The 18,688-nt window shown below is 33.6% G+C and overlaps 1 protein-coding gene across 4 annotated transcripts; it reads left to right on the plus strand.

The window, feature by feature from the left end:
• The first annotated feature begins 1,892 nt into the window (after positions 1 to 1,892).
• Positions 1,893 to 6,296, plus strand: eve (segmentation protein even-skipped). 4 transcript variants are annotated; one of them, XM_069126948.1, is made up of 4 exons: positions 1,893 to 2,515; positions 2,632 to 2,769; positions 3,987 to 4,171; positions 5,576 to 6,296. In XM_069126948.1, the coding sequence occupies exons 2-4, from the start codon at positions 2,718 to 2,720 to the stop codon at positions 6,230 to 6,232; spliced, it is 894 nt and encodes a 297-aa protein (XP_068983049.1). In that variant the 5' UTR covers positions 1,893 to 2,515; positions 2,632 to 2,717; the 3' UTR covers positions 6,233 to 6,296. The 4 variants fall into 4 exon arrangements, with proteins under 4 accessions (XP_068983049.1, XP_068983046.1, XP_068983048.1 ...); XM_069126945.1 differs by having other exon boundaries at positions 1,893 to 2,063; positions 2,146 to 2,769; XM_069126947.1 differs by having other exon boundaries at positions 1,900 to 1,986; positions 2,237 to 2,769.
• The last annotated feature ends 12,392 nt before the right edge of the window (positions 6,297 to 18,688 follow it).

The raw sequence follows: 18,688 nt of genomic DNA on the forward strand, positions 1-18,688 counted from the left end.
TGGACAAAGTTATTGAACAAATAATTAAAGAAATAGCTAGTAGAATTTAATTTGCTCTGTGGTTGGAAATACCCATGTATATATATATATATATATGTATCCGTCTATTCATATGTGGACTATATATATATAGTACAATGATACAATCTTTTACAGTTCATTTTAACCTATAATACAGTATTTGCCTTCAGGATTGTATTTTTGTTTTTATATTGTAAAGCATTAAGGGATACCAGAAGATACAGCAGGGTTTATTGTATAGAACTTACAACAATAGGATCTGCGCAATATAATTAGCAGATGATTAGAAAGGGTATGTCGTATCACCCGCTCAACGATCTTTATGAATAGATCGTTGTATATTCTGCTTTTACGTAAATGATAATTTCATAACACATTTACACTTGCCTTCTATTATGTTTCTCACCTTTTAAATGCTATCGAAGATGACATTTCACTTTTATGTTATTTGTAATTATAGCAAAGAATAACTTTCTATTTTTTGCCTAATATTTACTCATACGCTTAATTTTATTTGTGTATCTCTATCGATCAACCTCATTCTAATTACAAATAGACAAACAATAATTTCTCTTCATACGTTACGTAATAAAATTATTAATTATTATTACGATTTTATTTAAAAGAACATTTAGTTACGAACAACTAAATAAACAGCAATTTTTCTTTAAAAAGAAAGATAGTTTTAAATAGTAATTTACACTATGAAATTATTATATATAGTACAAGAAACAACTTTTTTATTTCATTTCATTTAACGCTGTTGATATTTCTAGGAAAGTTTTGGTGGACAAAATAAACGCTTCACGAAATGTTGTTTGCACGTGCTTGGCAGGGAGGGGAGAAAGGCAACAGGAGAAGAGGACGATGCAACTTTTACAATTGTCCGGTCATTTAAAATAGAGCAAAGTTTTTACGAGGACAGTTGCGCTTGAAGAAAACTCCGTAATAGTGGTAGGAAGCCAGAGTTCTTTGCTTTTTATGACATTATTGCGCGCTGGGTCTCTTTGACAAAAATCTTCCGTCTTCAGGCATGTTTCCTACTACGATGGTTACAGTCGCTAGATGTTTTTTCGAACAGTTTCGGTTTTCTGTGCATCAAAACTGGTCAAATTTTTGTCGGATGTTACTAACGAACTATGGAAAAAAATTTGTATCTTCGCACAACTGGTGAAAGAGAGTCTGAATAAAATTATTCTTCACATTTTTGCGCACTTAAAGTTCCCGTAAATGAAATAAAATGAAGAAGTGAAATAATAATTTTTAAATTATCATAGAATGGAAAATTAACTATTTCAAAGCAAAATTTCATTTTGTATGATAAATCTGTAGCCAATATATCAAAATATAAATGTAGGAAATAATGTAAACACAAAAGAAAATAGTGCACCGCAACCAAAGAGTGTCGGTAATATCAAAAAAATTGTAGAAAAACAGAAAACACTATTTCCTCTCTCATAAAATGATTTATTTTCAGATATGGACTCATTTGTTGTATGTATACTTGGAAATATCACAGTCATTTCCCATTCATTGTTATGAATCATAATATATATATAATATATTATAATATATTATATAATATATTATATTATATATATAATATAATATTATGGAAAAGAAATAAATGAAAAACCACCCATACATTTAAAATTAAAAGTATTCTTAACACGATATGTATTTTTTATTTGAAAATATCGTACATATTATAGATCTATATAATATGATAATAAAACAATAAAATAGTTCTGTAACAGGATCAATGTATATTTATTTACTTTCTTTTGTAGAATTATTGTGTTGCTTATGTATACAATGATCCTTTTTATTACAGGATTACTGTGTTACCTTTTAAGATTGAAGTTTTACAAAACTAGGAACAAAAGTTTCGGCTCTAATTACCAATCGAATTTCAACGGAAAGTCAAAGTTGTTGAATTTATCCTTCTAGTAATTACAGTCATTAGTGATCAAACTTCCATACAAATTTTACGACCAATTGAAGCTTCTTTGTTTCATTCAAACTTAATTAATTCACTATAAGTCCGTATATTACTTCATAATCAATTAAGATACAATAGCGTGCGGAAGTTCACAAATGTTCTATTCGACCGAATTTGCTTAGGGAAATAACGAGAGATAATTTCCACAAGCTTGCATGCATAAGATGATGGTGTTGCCTTATTTGGTGGAAAAAATGCGTTTTCGATGAGAAGAGTGAGAGAGGAGAAGCAGGTTTGAACGGGAGAGAATGGGCAGAACCAGCGACACCATTGGCCAATGGTACGCCAATGCACTGAGAACCTACCAATCGCCACACGCAGCGGAACTATGGTTTCTCGGGGTAAGGCAAACCATATAAACTGCTAGTTCAGTACTCTCTGGCATACTCTTATATCGCATGTTGGAGTTCCGCTGGGCGGACTAGTTTTAGTTCGCAGCAAATAGCAAAATCTTATTCATGTGAAACGTGGAATAAATCTGCGTCAATGAATGTTAGTGAGAATCGACGAAGTTTGTAACAAAACAAATTTTAAGATATAACAGTGTGTTGTGTAAAATGACACAAATAAGTGAATGTAATATTTTATGAATAAAACCAAAATGCAAGGATTTCAAAGGAACTTCGATGATCAACAACGGGTTGAAAGAGAAGATGAGACTATTGTGGTGGATCTTGTGCCTCCACAGTATCAGATGAGCCCTCCACGCAGCCCGTCGCCGAATATGTCAAAGACTTCTGAGAAGGGTAAATAAGAGATAAAATGTCCATCAGATATTTTTTAGTAAATAGTTTGTGTGAACGATTTGAATTTTGAAAATTCTACCGTCCAGCGTTTCGCTGTTAAGTGTTTCATTGGTTTTACTAAAAACTGTCAGTTTTAAGAATAATAAAAGTATCAGTCCTTAGACTGTAGGCTATTCGTCGATTATTTGGAATAGATTTGAACGTTATTAAAATCGTTAGATTATTATTAATATTAAACTGTATGTTTACATTGATAGAAAATGCGTAAGTTGGTATTCACCGACGGGACGTAATAATGAACGGATAATGCTGTGTTTAGAGAACTAACTGTGCGCAAAGTTGATGTAATTGATCATTGTTGGATATCCATTTGACGTGGTTCGGTTTTAAAAATATAAATTCTAGAGAATTTTACGAGCCGTTCCTTGGTGACCGCTTTCTTGATTTATTATAGAAATTATTTTATGGTTATTTTTCAGGGAAAGATCATTCTAAAAGATCAATTTATTGCTAAGGATTTCGGATTTTCTAAAGAAAATCTTGGTACTCGTTAGCCCTTGTTTGTACTTCAAAAGTACAAATTATTTAATTACCTCATTTATATATTTTACAATTACAAGTGTTATTACTGAACATCCAAATAAAAATATATACATATTTATCTTTTCTTTGTTTCTTTGAATCGTTAATTCTAGGAATTTTCGGATTGTAAGATAATCCTATTATAGAAATACAAATAATACATATAATATATATAATATATATATAAAAAATATAGTATATACATATAATATATAATAATAAAAATACAATAATCCGTATTAAATATTTGCACAGTAACAATAGGTTAAATGAAAGAGATCTTGATGCTGAAAGCAGCCTTGAGCAAAAGAAAACACTAGAATGTAGTGTTGCATATTAAAAATTCTTATAGCAATTATTAGCATATTAATTACGAGCTATTACATACTAGCAATTATTGCATATTAATTACTCTAAAATAGAGTACAGAAAGGGAAAAGAAATATTTTGAAGAGGATCGCATCAGTAAGCAGTTCAAATGAAGACTTACCTTTTCTTTCCGTCTTAGCTATCGTCCAACATTGTTTTTGTCTTTCTCTCATTCATTCTCTCCCTCTTTATGCATCTCTAAAAACGATCATCCGCTGCTCTGGATTTTCTCCGAAAACGTTTTAAAATTTATTATCGATCTTCAGATGCGACAGTATCTCAACAGCAACCGTTATCATCAATGGATCCGAATATTAGAAGATATAGGACGGCGTTTACACGGGAACAGCTATCAAGACTAGAGAAGGAATTTCACAGAGAGAATTACGTTAGTAGACCTAGAAGATGCGAATTAGCGGCAGAATTACATTTACCAGAATCGACAATCAAGGTAATATACGACCAATTATACAAATCGTACCATCGTCTCTAAATGCCATTACGACAGAATGTTTATCGAAGATAAGCAAACATATTGCAATCAATTTCAGTAAACAATGAGCTCACCTTCCGGTCTATGCGTAGAAAAGCGTTCTATTAACACCTCGCTGTTTAATTGATGTCGGTAATCGACAGTGACGATAGTACATATTCAGGAAAAAACCTTGAATATCGTTTCGTTTCTTCCAGCGCAATTTCGTCGAGCAAACTCTTTTCTTCAAGACGTTAAAACCTCTATTACTTATTTAATAAGATATCAATAAAGCGTGGGGAAAGATTATTATATTATTTATGAATCGGAGACCAAAATGAAAAGTATTTTCTAATAATTGAATAACAATTACATAAATATAGAAGTACATTAAATAGTAATTAAAAGTTTTTACTGGAACAGTATGAATAAGAACGTCGGATCGTTTTTACATAGACTGCCATGTTTGATTGGCGATTATAGCTCGAAAAGAAGAGAGGGAGACTCGCCAGAGTCCGCTGCCGATTCTTTTTCCTCCTCCTTCTTTTTTTTTTATTCCACTTCGACGGCCAAGCAAACAGTCAATCACGGAGAGCAAACAAAAGCTTCTTGGTCTTTGGTTTGCTTCTGAATCTCCCTTGATCCTTTTTCCGTGACTTCTTAATTTCTTTCGACCACGACCGGTCGATCCGGTTCGAGGTGTTAAACACTTTAATTAGCGGTTTTCCCGTGTTACCTTTGACTTTAATGGATCCCTTAATTTCTCATCTCGCGCTGCCTGGACCGCACAATAGCTATAAAACCGTCTACCGATGGAAATGATCGAGGTGTTAAATGGTAGAAACGTTAGGCACCGGTCAGCCTTCGTGTATCTCCGATCCTGCATCTTAACTTTGAAATCTTCAATGTATTAAACCTAAGAAACATCTTCCGCCTCTACTTTTCCTCCCTTTAATCATTCAGCATCTAAATCTAAGCTTTACAATTCGTAGGATATAACATTGAAATGGGCGCGATTTTTACCAAATCTCGAAAACACTATAATAAAACAACGTTGCGCACAAACACATCCTTACATCACGTATATCCTCCTTCTACCTTTCATCTCCGTAAAAATTCAACATCCAAATTTCAATCTTTATTATCTAATTTGTAAAATCAACCATCGAAATACATTTGATACAGCAGATATCTCAAAAATACTCTAAAACTTTCTCGCCTAAAGTTTTCCCTTCTACCTTTCAACCTCTGAAAAGTTACAACACGTAAGTTTAACTTTAATCTTATTATTCGATTTATATTTCATAATTCTAATTTTAGCCTTATATCATATACAGCCATCGAAACATATACATGTAATGTTCGGATGATTTCTAATGGTAGGTATGGTTTCAAAATCGCCGTATGAAGGACAAGCGGCAAAGAATGGCCATGGCGTGGCCGTACGCGATGTACACGGATCCAACGTTGGCGGCAACCATCTTCGCAGCAGCAACAGCAAGTTTGCCACCTCCGTACCACGCAGCTCCGGGTCTACCACCTACTCATCTGGGCCACAGCTACCCAGCAGCAGCAGCTTATTATGCCACAAGATATACGCCATACACTGCAGCACCTACGGGCACATCCTCGCTTCATCGGCCACATCCTCGCAACGCGGCTGCGTATCCACATCTCCTGCAGCCTCACCCTTCTCTACAACCCCTACATCTATCGAACTTGGGCGTTTCTACAGTGGGAAATACCGCCTTCCAAGTGAGCAACACACCCAGTAGCGCGTCGACCACTTACAGGCCGACGTTGTTACCCGAGTCCTTGAGTCCAGTTCACTCAGACGCCTCCAGTGACTGCGACTGCGTCGGGGTTCAGCATCATCATCCTCATCATAACAACAACCAACAACAAATACTCGAGAAAAGCTCGCCATCCAATAGCAACCATACCACCCAACAGCAAACCAAACTACCCACAGGCATCAGTTTATCTACTAGTATTCAACTACCTCCCAAGCCGCCATTATTTCAACCATATACAATCTGAGTTGAAAACATTGGAAAGAGTGAAATAAATTAGATCCCGTTAAGGGAATTAAATTACTGAAGTTAAAGGTATCTAATGTATATAAGCATCAATTGACGATGGAATGGTACCTGGTGAGCATGATCAATTGTATGAATGTTTGTAAAATAATCTTTGTACATACGTAGATAAGTATTTAAATGTCGATTAGAGGTTTAACATATACTATTGTATAGATTGTTAAAATTAAAGCTAATTTAAAAAATTTAAAATTCGGTTTGTTACAGAAATATTTTTAAGGCCGTTGCAGAATGAGTACGCAGGAGCGTTACATTTAAGCATTCAGCAATACACTACACTTAGTAGTCTAGTATACTTATAGCCTTACCCTCTAACAAACTACAATTTAATGAATGTACAATCTATAAATTGGGGGATGAAATAAAAAATATGGAACAAAATTTGTTCAAATAATGATTAGGAAAAAATCGAGTTTGAAGAAGTGTTTACAATTTATAATCGATAGAAATTATTCTATACGTGTCAGAATTTATACCTAATATAGTTATATAATTAATTGTATATTATTAGGAAATCTAGATAGAATTTTTTCATAGGGAGTTCCATCCACACAAGAACAAAATTCCTTTATACAGGGTGGTTGGTGACTGGTGGTACAAGCGGAAAGGGGGTGATCCTACGCGAAAAAAGAAGTCGAAAATATAGAATAACAATTTTTTTTTAATTAATTTAATTTATTAACCTAACCCCTTTCCGCTTGTACTACCAGTTACCAACCACCCTGTATAATATTTACGAATTTTGAATTTGAAGATTCGTAAGTTATAATCGACAGAAGATTATTTTACATGCGTTAGAAACAATATATAATATAATTATGTAATTAACTGTGTAATTTATAAAATGTAGATAACTTTTTTCATAGGTAGTTTCTTTTACAGAAACATAAGTTATGCTAATTTTTAATTTACTTAAACGGAATAATTATCTATATTTTGCACTCAATTTCGCGTGTAAAATAACAACCTCTTGCTGATTGTTTATTGCTCTCTAGTCGATATTTAATCATCCATACCAATAATAATTTCGCAACAATTTAGCAAGAAAATGAATAAAATTTATTCAATATTTTCAAGTTACTTTTACATATAAAATACTCCCTTATATTATTGATGTTGTGAAAGAAGAGATGTGAATGTATCAATGCTAAAATAATCTGGCTTCAACTTTCACCAATACACGAATAGTAATTTAATAATTTTTCTTTTATTTAATATACAGGGTGGTTGGTGACTGGTGGTACAAGCGGAAAGGAGGATACTTCTAAAAATATAGTCTATAGAACCTCGATAAATTTATATAATAACATTAATTTTTATAACATTATATTTATCAATTAGACGAAGTAATCATTCTGTTTATTTATATCTTCTTATCAACTTGTTCAACTGCAATCTCTATTTACCAAAGAATTTTATGAATAAAAAAACCCATTATATTTTTGTACTGTAAAATTTTGTTCTACACATATGAATTCTAATCTAATATATTCCTATTTTACATAATTCCATATTTGAGAATGTTCTATAGACAATATCTACGGATAAACTATACTATTACTCCATTCAACAATATTATGACTATTGTAAGTCATAGTAAAAAGAAGTGATTTAAAATGATACATGAGTGATACTTGAGTGATATGTGGATTTCCCTGACAAGTGAATTATACAGGGTGATTGGTGACTGGTGGTATAAGCGGAAAGGGGTGATTCTACGCGAAAATATAGAATAAAAATTTTTCGTTTGAGGCTTTGTTTTCGAGAAAATCGACTTTGACTTCCTTGTGTGTAAGTATGTGTGTGCGCAGCGTCTCGAAAACAAAGGAATGTAAACTGTTCAGTCGGTTAACAGTCGGGTATAGAAGAAAGTGCTGGGACGCGTGCAAGTGTGTATCGATGAATATATAAGAAATCGTCCATGAAATAAATATATTACTATTTTAATATTAATCCTCAGTATAAATTTAGTGTTCCTATAACATTATTTCGGCTTCAAAGATCCACAATTCTCAACATATTCTATATTTTCGACTTCTTTTTTCGCGTAGAATCACCCCCTTTCCGCTTGTACCACCAGTTACCAACCACCCTGTATATTGTTTCAATGAATCGTATTATAGATTAATTACTTAGGTGTTCCTTGATTAATGTAATGGTTAATATTCATTAGAAACAGATTTTAATGACTAAACAAATTAGATTTTGCCAAATTTCGGAAAAATTAAAGTTCTTTCATTATAAAATAATGAAAGCTCTTGTACATGATTATCATATTCTATATTACCTAATAAAATAAACGCAAAGATAAGTATTTAAGATTAATTCCTTTGAAATTAAAGATTCGTATGGAAAGTTCTCTTTTTCTTTTTCACTCCTTAGAATCATTTCATTGCTTTCCTGCTTGTATCATCGCTTACATGAAATCATGTAGTAATATGCGTATTAAATAAATTTAAATAAACTAAATTACAAATTAAACGTATCGGTATCGTGTCCTTCAGGACAAATTGTTGGCGTAACTTATTACTTTTATTATTTAAAAAAAAAAACTGATATAATATAAAAATTACATTAATTATGTACACATACCATATAGATTTTATTGATCCTATAGTATTTTATTTTTAAAAAAGTAAATGATTATAAGGTACATTTTAAAAAATAATGTTTTAACGACGTTCCTCTACATTTTTTCAGCTTCGTATATCTTACTCTGTAAATCTCGTTGTGTATTTTTACTGCTTTTCAAAAATATATGATTAGTAAGCGTCTTACAAAATACTATAATTATGTCGATTTTAAAAATGTCCAATTAATTCCGATTCAATAGTTAGTAATAAAAAAAATGTTTCTCGATTTAGTATTGTAGCTCAGTGGATTAAATTAAATTAACTGTGCAATTATGAAATTTATTAGGATTAGAACAGTTATGGGAATGTTTGTAGGAAGTATAATAAAAATTCTTTTAAAAATCTTATTAACAGGCAATGTTCCGAGTTGGTAATTGCAAGGATACAAAATCGAATACTGTATTGTCAGCTGCAACGAAGAGGCGAGATACCTGTACTCGAAAATCATAAAATTCTATATACCGTGGAGGATGGAGGGTAGAAAAAATCGCCACGCTGATCTAGCGTCATAAATATAAAACGAGCCGTTTTGTTGGTAGCCTGTAAAAAAATCATTGAAAAAATTCGAGAAAAAAGCTATCGGTTGAGCTGAAATATGAAGGTTCGTTCAAAAAATATAAAATATTTAAGCGTTATATTATCTATCAGCCTCCAAAAACCTAAAGCGTGGTCCTAAAGCGTTTAACCATTTCCGACGGTCAAGTAATTAGAGGTATAACTATTAGCGCCTTAAACTTGCTCACCTAACTTCTCCTTTTTCCGTAACTTCGTAAGAACGATAATTTCTTTACTTTCCAAATATTTGTTTTGTTTTTCGCCCGAGAATCATTTTATAAATTATGATATACGATACATATAATACGAAGCAAATTCATTAAAATAATACAATATAACAAGTACGTCACATTGAATATTTCATAGATTTTTGTGTCACTATGTACGTTTTGTATCAATGCAAAAAAGATAGATTTATGTCAATTAATATTAATTCATATTCTATATCTTACATCGGCATCATCAATCACATCAATTACAATTCATCATTTATTACGCAAAATGTCAAATAAAAATGAAAATCAAATAATTTATATCAAATATTATTTTGTTCGAATAAAATTCAATTTAAATTCCCCATAAATGTATAAATAAATATTCGCAGTCTATATATCATTCAATCTCATAATTTTCAGAAAAACGATATCTAAAAAAAAAAAGGAAGATTGGTGAGTAGAAATCAACCCCTATCGTAGGATCGATCATTTTCTTCCTCTCTCAGGATCCAAGCGAGGAAGAGGGAGGGAAAGAGAGTTCATCAAATATTAATATCCAATTTATACCTTCGATACAAGGATCATCCCCCAATGTACAAGCTCGTCCCTTCGAAATTACGTCGGGAACCCTTGATTCAATAGGTCGTCACTCCCTAACTTAGATGGTGGCCATCTCTTCAAGGAATCACGGCCAATGGCGAAATTGTATTATCTTATCTGATGAGCCATTAGGTGACATTTAGACGACTGTTTCTTAACAATCTATTTGCGGTATTGTCGGAGGGACAGATTGCGAATAGTCTTCCTGCGTCAAGATAATAAGCATACGATTGCTCCGAGCTTCAGATAGCGATAATAACACGTTATTTATGAGAATGTACGTTTATTTAGCTTCTGGATATTTAATATAATTTATACAAAAGTATTTTATATATATATATAAAGGATATTAAAAACATTGATCGTAACACCTCGTTGGAACTGTTGGATTATAGATGATTTGCAAGAGTTTAGGTTAAATCGTTTTATTTTAGTTGGGACTTTGTATCTTACATGACAAAATTTATTGATAAAATAGGTTTCTATAAATTTTATAATTTTTAGAATTCTTCCCAATTTAATTGGTAGTAAGTGAATTACAAATTTTCCTACTTTTTCCCATTTTCTAATTATTTTCATCTGTTTTCTCATTCTCCAAGCCTATATCTTGTCAACTTTTCAATTTTTTAAATCTTATTAAAGAACTGTCATATTTTCAGAGAATAAATCTTTCCAAGTTATAGTTTCCTACAGATTTAAAAGATCATCAAACGTAAATGTTGAAGAAAAAATCTACACTTTTTCCTTATCGAGGATTGTAAGTGGGTTGGATGGGTCTTGTTTCGACCGCAGAAAACGTTTCACAGACCAGATCTTTTCTGTTCCGTCGGAAGAAAAGAAAAAGGCGAGATTTTTGAAGCGATTTTAAACCGTGATCGAGTTTGTCTTGTCGGCATAAAGAAATGTTGACAGCTTCTGGTCACGTCTCCATAGACCACCCGTGTATCCGATCTACGAAGTTACATGTCCGCACGAACTACAGCCGAAACACGGGAGCCCCTCAGCTAAACGTATCCCTTGCAAATCGAATTTCGAATTTTACGCGACCTAGACACAGTCGAACATACCAAAAAATATCGAACAAAGTTTGGATGATGTACTGTTCTCCATCTGCACTGTCGATTTACCAACCTTAGCAGAGATAACAACAGCGACATTTGCTGACGACACAGCACTACTAGCATCCCACTCAGACCCAATAATGGCATCCCACACTCTCCAGCGAGGTTTTGACTCTATGGAAAAGTGGTTCCACAAATGGGGCTTCAAAATTAACGAAAATAAACCCACACAGGTAACCTTCACGCTGCGAAAACAACCCTGCCCTCAGGTGACCATTAACAATATCACAATTCCTAACAAGGATTCAGTCAGATATCTGGGCATGACTCTGGACAGGAAATTGACATGGAAACAACACATCATAGACAAAACGAAGCAACTCAAGATTAAACTTAAAAAATTTACTAGCTCATTGGCCCTCGCTCCAACTTAAGCACTCAGAGCAAAATAATGCTATATAAAGCCATACTAAAACCTGTCTGGACCTATGGGATTCAACTATGGGGAACAGCGAGTAACTCCAACATAGAAATCCTTCAACGATTTCAATCAAAAACACTAAGATCCCTAATAGATGCTCCTTGGTATGTCACCAACGAAACAATCCACCGCGACCTCAAGATGCCCCATAGTCAAAGAAGAAATATACAAGTTCAGAAGTAGATATAACACAAGAGTCAATAACCACCACAACCCATTAGTCACCCAACTACTTGACACGACGGACCAGATCCGCAGACTAAAAAGAAAATACCCTTTAGATTGAAGCATTAGATTCAACTAGAATCAACATAATATAAATTATTATAAACCAAGCTATTGTACCACGCCAAATGAAGTTACTTAAAATTCTCAGCGAGAATTGATTGTAAATAGTCTACCAAATAAAAAAGAAAAAAAAAAGTTTGGATGAAACGTTGTACTAGGATCTGTTTAACAAACAGATCGTGTTGGCAAAATATGTCCATGAAAAATTGAATTTTCCTGAGAACAAGATCAGAGATGCTTTTGTTAACAACCGAAAGAAACTAAGTATTGCTTTATTAAAATTTTTATTTCTGGGCTCATTTAAAGATTAATAAAAGTTTATAAATATAAGATGAAATAACGAATATGAAATAAGATAATAAGTAACGAACAATGACTGACCTAAATAAATCAAACCGCAACCTAACCTTAACCTAACCTTCGGCTGAATATTCATGACATTCTTTTTTTTTTTTATAGATTCCATGAAATTCGCAACATCTCCTACGCTTTCACTGTTACAAACGAGCGTCATGGATTTCAGACGTTGAAACTCGTTCGACTTAGGCGGAGAGTTTTCAGAAATTTATGTGGAGGTGCCGTGACGAAGGGACAATATTAGGCACAATATTTGGGTGAAGGCGAACCTGTGGCTAATTGAAAAGTCAAAACTGCTGGAAGAAGTTCCCGGTTAATCGTGAAAGCGTGGAGACATAACGTTCTACAGGACGTCCTGTGGAGTTTTGAACAAAAAGGGGAACGTTTGCGCTTCCTACTGTGATCGAACCATGACTAGTAGCGTAGCTTTCCCTAAATCTATTTGTAAGATTTAGCACCAAAATTTATGAAATACTTTGCCCCCTAAATAAATACAAATTGACATTTGTCACTTTAACTTCTGAGAAGTTCGAATTTTAATATTTCGCTGTGAACATTTTGTAAATTTTATAAAATAAAAGCTATATATAAAAATATAAAATTCATGCTATGTACCAAAAAAAAAAGCATAAAAATTGGCAGAGTGGTCTGGATGAAGATCCAATACCCATATAGAAGTCTGTTAGGCAACAGGAGCTATTTATAGCTGGTTATAACTATAAATGGTACAAACCGAGCGATTTAGCTGCACCGTCGGCTTTTTCTGCAACGAACGAAGAAAAAATGGGGCGCTTTTACGAGGACCATGAAGCATCCAGTTAGCGTTCATTCAAAGAAGTTAACCCTTTCCGTCGTGAATTTTTTTCACGTAGCTCAGTCACGGAAGCTTCAACTCTGTAAGGTTCAGTTTTCGCCCTGGTTTTTGTACCGTTTTTTGCCTAACAGTATCTTAACCTAGAAAAAATAGGTAGCACTGCTGCTGGTCGCGAGAATTTTGAAGAATAAAGCAACTTATTTGACCGTCCACACCGTTTTCGCAAGATTAGAAAAATACTCGCTTGTTTTTACGGTATGTTTCGTTCGGGTTAAACTTTCTCCTTGAAAAAAATTCGCTTCTTGTGAAAATGGTCTAGTTTTTGCGACTGTCGTTTCGAGTAAATATTGTAACAAACAATTATAGAGAGGGAGAAACATGGTCACTATGGTTTGGCGGAAAAATTCGTAAAAATGTGAAATATTTTACAAAAACGAAGGACTCTTTAGAAACGTTTCTATATAATCGATGCTGAGAAAAGGATTGCATTTATCGAACACATTTTAGTATGTTCAAATATTCTGAATAATTCGTATAAGAATCGAATTCGGAGAAACTGATGAATAATGACAATTAAAAGGACTTTAACAATTTCTCCAATTAATTTCGTAGAAAGTTTCACCGATTCTTATTGTTCGATTTTACGTTTACAAAATCTACAATGAATGGGAAAACCTTTCAATTATTTTATTATCGATGAATTGCAGGCAATAATTAGTACTGTACATTTAATTAGTATATTTTACTGACAGGAAATCTGCGAAAAATTCACGAAAAATTCAAATATTTTGTATCAGACATTGCGTATGATGTAAAACACATGTTTCTCCGATATCTGAAAATGGATCAAGCTGTTTCCAAAATTCAAAGCGTTCTCGATCGTATCATCGCTATGAAAATTACGGAATCTGTATCGAATTGGTAGAAAGCGACAAATAATGATAGTACCCGATTCTTCCAATCAATTTTACGGGGAAGATCTGCGATTCTAATCGGCAGTTCGATATCTCGTAGCATAATATTTCCCTCATAAACGGCAAGCATATCGAATCCTAATGCGTGGCGGGTGCCAATAAATAACTACGCCATATTAGTTTCGAGCTGATCTTTGATACGAACCGTGACCAATCTTTTCAAGTTCCTCTCTGCCGATTCGGTTACGACTTTTCGATCAACTTTTGTCGATCGATTATCGACGCTGGTACCCACGACTGTGGGAATTAATTCGAGAAACTAATACATGTACACTTGGTGTACTGTGGGAAACTGAAGTTAATGCCTCGAATGAGATGAGATTAATAATCCTAATCTTTTATATTCCATTTCTCTATATTCTATGTTCTATACCTTTTACAGTATCTTTTATATTTTCATCTCCTTTTCAAATTATATTAGATTGCGAATAAATTTTTCTGATACAAATTTTCAACCAAGTTAGGACAGGCAAATGTTATAATTTAGAGAATTCACTGAAAAAACGATCCAAGCATTTCTTATAAATATCATCAGTATTATTACACAAGGATTATTTCTCTTTTAAGTAAATTTGAACTTTTTTATTAATTAATTAAATATGTTTTATATATAATATTTAATATAAATTAAATCTTCTTATAAATTTACTTGTACAATAAATTTCTGAGTATTTATTGCTACATATTTATAATAACAATATCTATATGCTACATGTACCGCTTTTCCTTTCAGGTTTTCAATTACTTCACATTCGAAATGCAACACTATCAAGAAGATTTATGGGAAATAATCATTTATAGAAAAGAGGGGTACATCATAAAATAATGAAATTGTACCAAAACATTGAAAATGGCTGTTGAATGTGGAGAGACCGAGTACCAACATAAACACATAAAGGGGAAGGATTGAGTTAAAGGTACAGCTGAGATTTTTCCTCCCTTGTTTTCAGTTACTTCTTACGAGGTATTCGGAATATTACAACGTTACTGTTCTCAGGAAATTAGGAAAGTTGTAATATAAGAAGAAGAGAATGAGAGAAACGGAAAAGGTACGGATAAATAATAAACCAAATAAAACCATCCAAAGCTTTACTACGGCAAGGACTTTTCGTGATTCTACTGTCATCAGCATCGCCCATCTTTAGTCAACTGCAAAAATAATACTACCAAAATCTACTCCTCCGCAGTCCATTGTCGTATACAGAGATTTTTTCGAGTTCTTCGACGATATTTATTTCCAAAAGTGATGTTTTACGCCGATTCACTCTAAACAAGTGAAAGATTAAAAAAAGGATTAAATATAATAATGATAATTTTCAGATTGATTTTGCACTGAGAACGAAGATGATGAAAGATAAATTTTGGAAAATCGAAGAAAGACAAAATAAGTAAATACGCCTATGAAGACCGATTAGGTAGTATAAAATTGAGAAGAATTGATTACAGTTGTGTTTGTGTACGACAACAAAGATAAATTCATAAACACGTAAACCCCTTATACGAATAACATTTTTCCAAAAAATTTACGACCTCAATTGTACCTTTAGCCCACAACTTTTGTGACCTCACGTGGAGGAGCTACATTTTCTCTTAATTTCTGGTCAGAATCCGCAGAAACGCAAGGTCGAACAAGGGTCTACCATCCTGGTCAGTGTGGTAGACCAAACCGTCGAATTTTGTTTACATTCCACCCATTTGAATCGATTTTTATCACATAATGTGTCCACTTCATATTTTTTCAAGTAATAGAAATTTAGTAATAAAAATAATATTTCTAAATTTTACGAATAAGAAATTTATTGACACAAGAAATTGATGAAAAATAGAATTTCTTCTGAAGTATTGCAGGCGTTAATATGTACGCACATATCTTCCAAGTCATGAAAACACGTCGTAGCAGAGAATAAGATTATAACTTCACTATAAAATTGGAGCAACGATACTTGTAAGAATTGAAATAATTGATTAAATCCAAATTCTCAAAATCTTGCCATATACATAGCTACCCCTGTGATTTTCAATATTACACTCGCCATAGCTGTTAATTCATTATTTTCTTGTACCCCTGCAAGTAACAGTTATAAACATTTTCTAACTATTTTCAATCGTTAATTGACGTAAATAGAAAATATTCACCTATTAATCATATCATTGATAATCTATATCAATTATCACGTAACAAACAAGACCGGTATGCGTCCTAATACTTTATGAACGAATGTGTACGTCGTTCCAGAGGTGTATAAAGAGGTAAAGTTACATAAAGCCGCAGATCTCATCAGGACATACATAGGTCGATCGTAAAACGAGGCGAAGGGCTTGTCGCACGTTCATCCCGTGGTAACTAATAAAGGTTAGAAGAGAGAAAGCAACACCCAGGGCTATAGGTGAGTTAATTCCATCAAGGGAGACCTGATTCATTATCCAATATCGGACTTCGTAAATCCTGGCTAGGCCAAATAAATTATCGCCCTGAAACCGTCGTGCTGACCTCCCTCACTTTCCTAGATTTCCACGATGGACATAGGTGGATATACTTTCAAAGCCCTGTCTCCATTGGATCTCCATGATTAACAAAAGAGAAATTGTTCACCAATTGTAAAGGTTTATATGTAGATGGCGGTTGGTCGGTGAGGTTTAATGGACGAAATTGCTCGTTGTTGAAACCGTCAAATATATTTAAAATGATAAATTAGTATACAGATGATGCCCGCAAAGACGCTCGTACTAACCGATTCACTAAGACAGTGTATAAGTCTTAAAATAGGATAACTATTAACTCGTTAATTAGATCGCTGATAATTCGTTGAAGTCTTTAACGATTGTCGAGTCTTTCCTAGTATGAATTATAAATCTGATCTTAATACCTTTCAACAATCTTCTGTCATCTATTAAATAGTGTCATTATACTAGCCAAATCTATTTATTTGTTTATTAGATGAAATAATAATTCCATACATTGTTATATCTTTTATCAACTGTTATATCATTCATGGCTAGTTAATGACTATTAGCACACCTGCTGATCATGTACGGAACGTAATTAAGTTAGTTCAAAAGGGGACAAAAGGGACAGATTGAGATAGATAATGATACAAAATACAGGCACGAAATTTGAAAGGACTATTTGAAGATTTCATGGCGAAAATGTGACAAATTCTTTTCTATTAAGGGGGTATTCTAGTCTACAAATTTGAAAAAATCAAAAAATTTTTTTTTCATATTTCCAGTTTAAACATTCAAGAATATGCCCTTAAAAGGATTTTTCAAAATTTCAACTATTTTATGAGTTACAGCCATTTTTATGATGCGGCATCTGCTCCGGTCCGACCGGAACAAATGAACAGTAGACGGTAGATGTTGTCCGAGTAAACTTGTCTCAAAACTTTAAACGCGTTTCTCTCGAAACTACTCTTTTCGAGTTGGCGTGCACGATATCTCGAGTTCTAATGAACCGATTTATTCGAAATTTGGTGTGAATGTTCTTTATACATTCCTCTATCGCCTCAATCACGCTCAGATGAAAATTTTTAATTTTACTATTTTTAAAAAATTCGGAATTGCCAAAAGAACATGCCAAAAAGGAAAAATTTTTTCAAACGGCCGCCATTTTGTGAAAAAATATTTTTTTATATATTTAATTCACGATATCTTGTAAAAAAACAAAAGAATAATATGACAAAACACACATTTAACACGTTGACTGCCACGCATGTTTTCAATTAGCAGATACGCAAGAAGAATACAGAGAAAGAATAGCAACGCACCCGAACCGGCTGGCAGCGGAAACGATCAACACATCAAACATAGAAAGAAGACTAAAAAGGAAACACCCAACAGATCTCACAAAGGACATAACCTAACAAACACGAAGATGGTACCCCGCTGGGGGTAACCACCCACATGTTATATTATTACAACACCAAGATATAACATTTTACCAAATGTCCTACTGGACAAATTGTAAAATTTAAATAAATAAATAGAAAAAAGAAAGACGCATGTTTTCGAAAAAATCTCCGTCAGGCCACCCGTACAGCAGTACCAAGGATTCTCTGCTAGGTGCTCCCATCGATATTTTAGTAATGCGAATCGCTCAAGTGATGGTCTTGTGGCGGATCGGTACCAACAGGACGCCGACAGGTCGAGCTATCAACGCGGCGCAATACCTCCCGGGCGATCCGCGGGTACCAACCGTCAACACCAGAGGGCTACGACGACCCATCTCGTTCTGTCCATCTCGTTAGTGGTCGAAATACCTAGCGAGACTCCTCTCTACGTCTGAGGCAGGGACTACCGGGCATAGCCCTACTGACGAGTCCACTGGTAGTCCCGGGATGAAACGTAAAAGTCTCTCTCTCTTTTCATCTGGCAGCGACTTCTGCTAAAGTCTCAAGAATAATCTTTTGTTTCATTTGT

This window comes from Bombus flavifrons, chromosome 14, assembly GCF_040668555.2.
Source record: "Bombus flavifrons isolate JBK064 chromosome 14, iyBomFlav1_principal, whole genome shotgun sequence".
In the NCBI taxonomy this organism is placed as follows: Eukaryota; Metazoa; Arthropoda; class Insecta; order Hymenoptera; family Apidae; genus Bombus; species Bombus flavifrons.

What these genes read in the sequence shown, in the direction of transcription:
- eve (XM_069126945.1), top strand. Translation starts at nt 2,610, where the DNA reads ATGAATAAAACCAAAATGCAAGGATTTCAAAGGAACTTCGATGATCAA. An exon ending in GTCAAAGACTTCTGAGAAGG is followed by an intron (nt 2,770 to 3,986) that starts GTAAATAAGAGA and finishes ATCGATCTTCAG; the next exon opens with ATGCGACAGTATCTCAACAG. An exon ending in TACCAGAATCGACAATCAAG is followed by an intron (nt 4,172 to 5,575) that starts GTAATATACGAC and finishes TTCTAATGGTAG; the next exon opens with GTATGGTTTCAAAATCGCCG.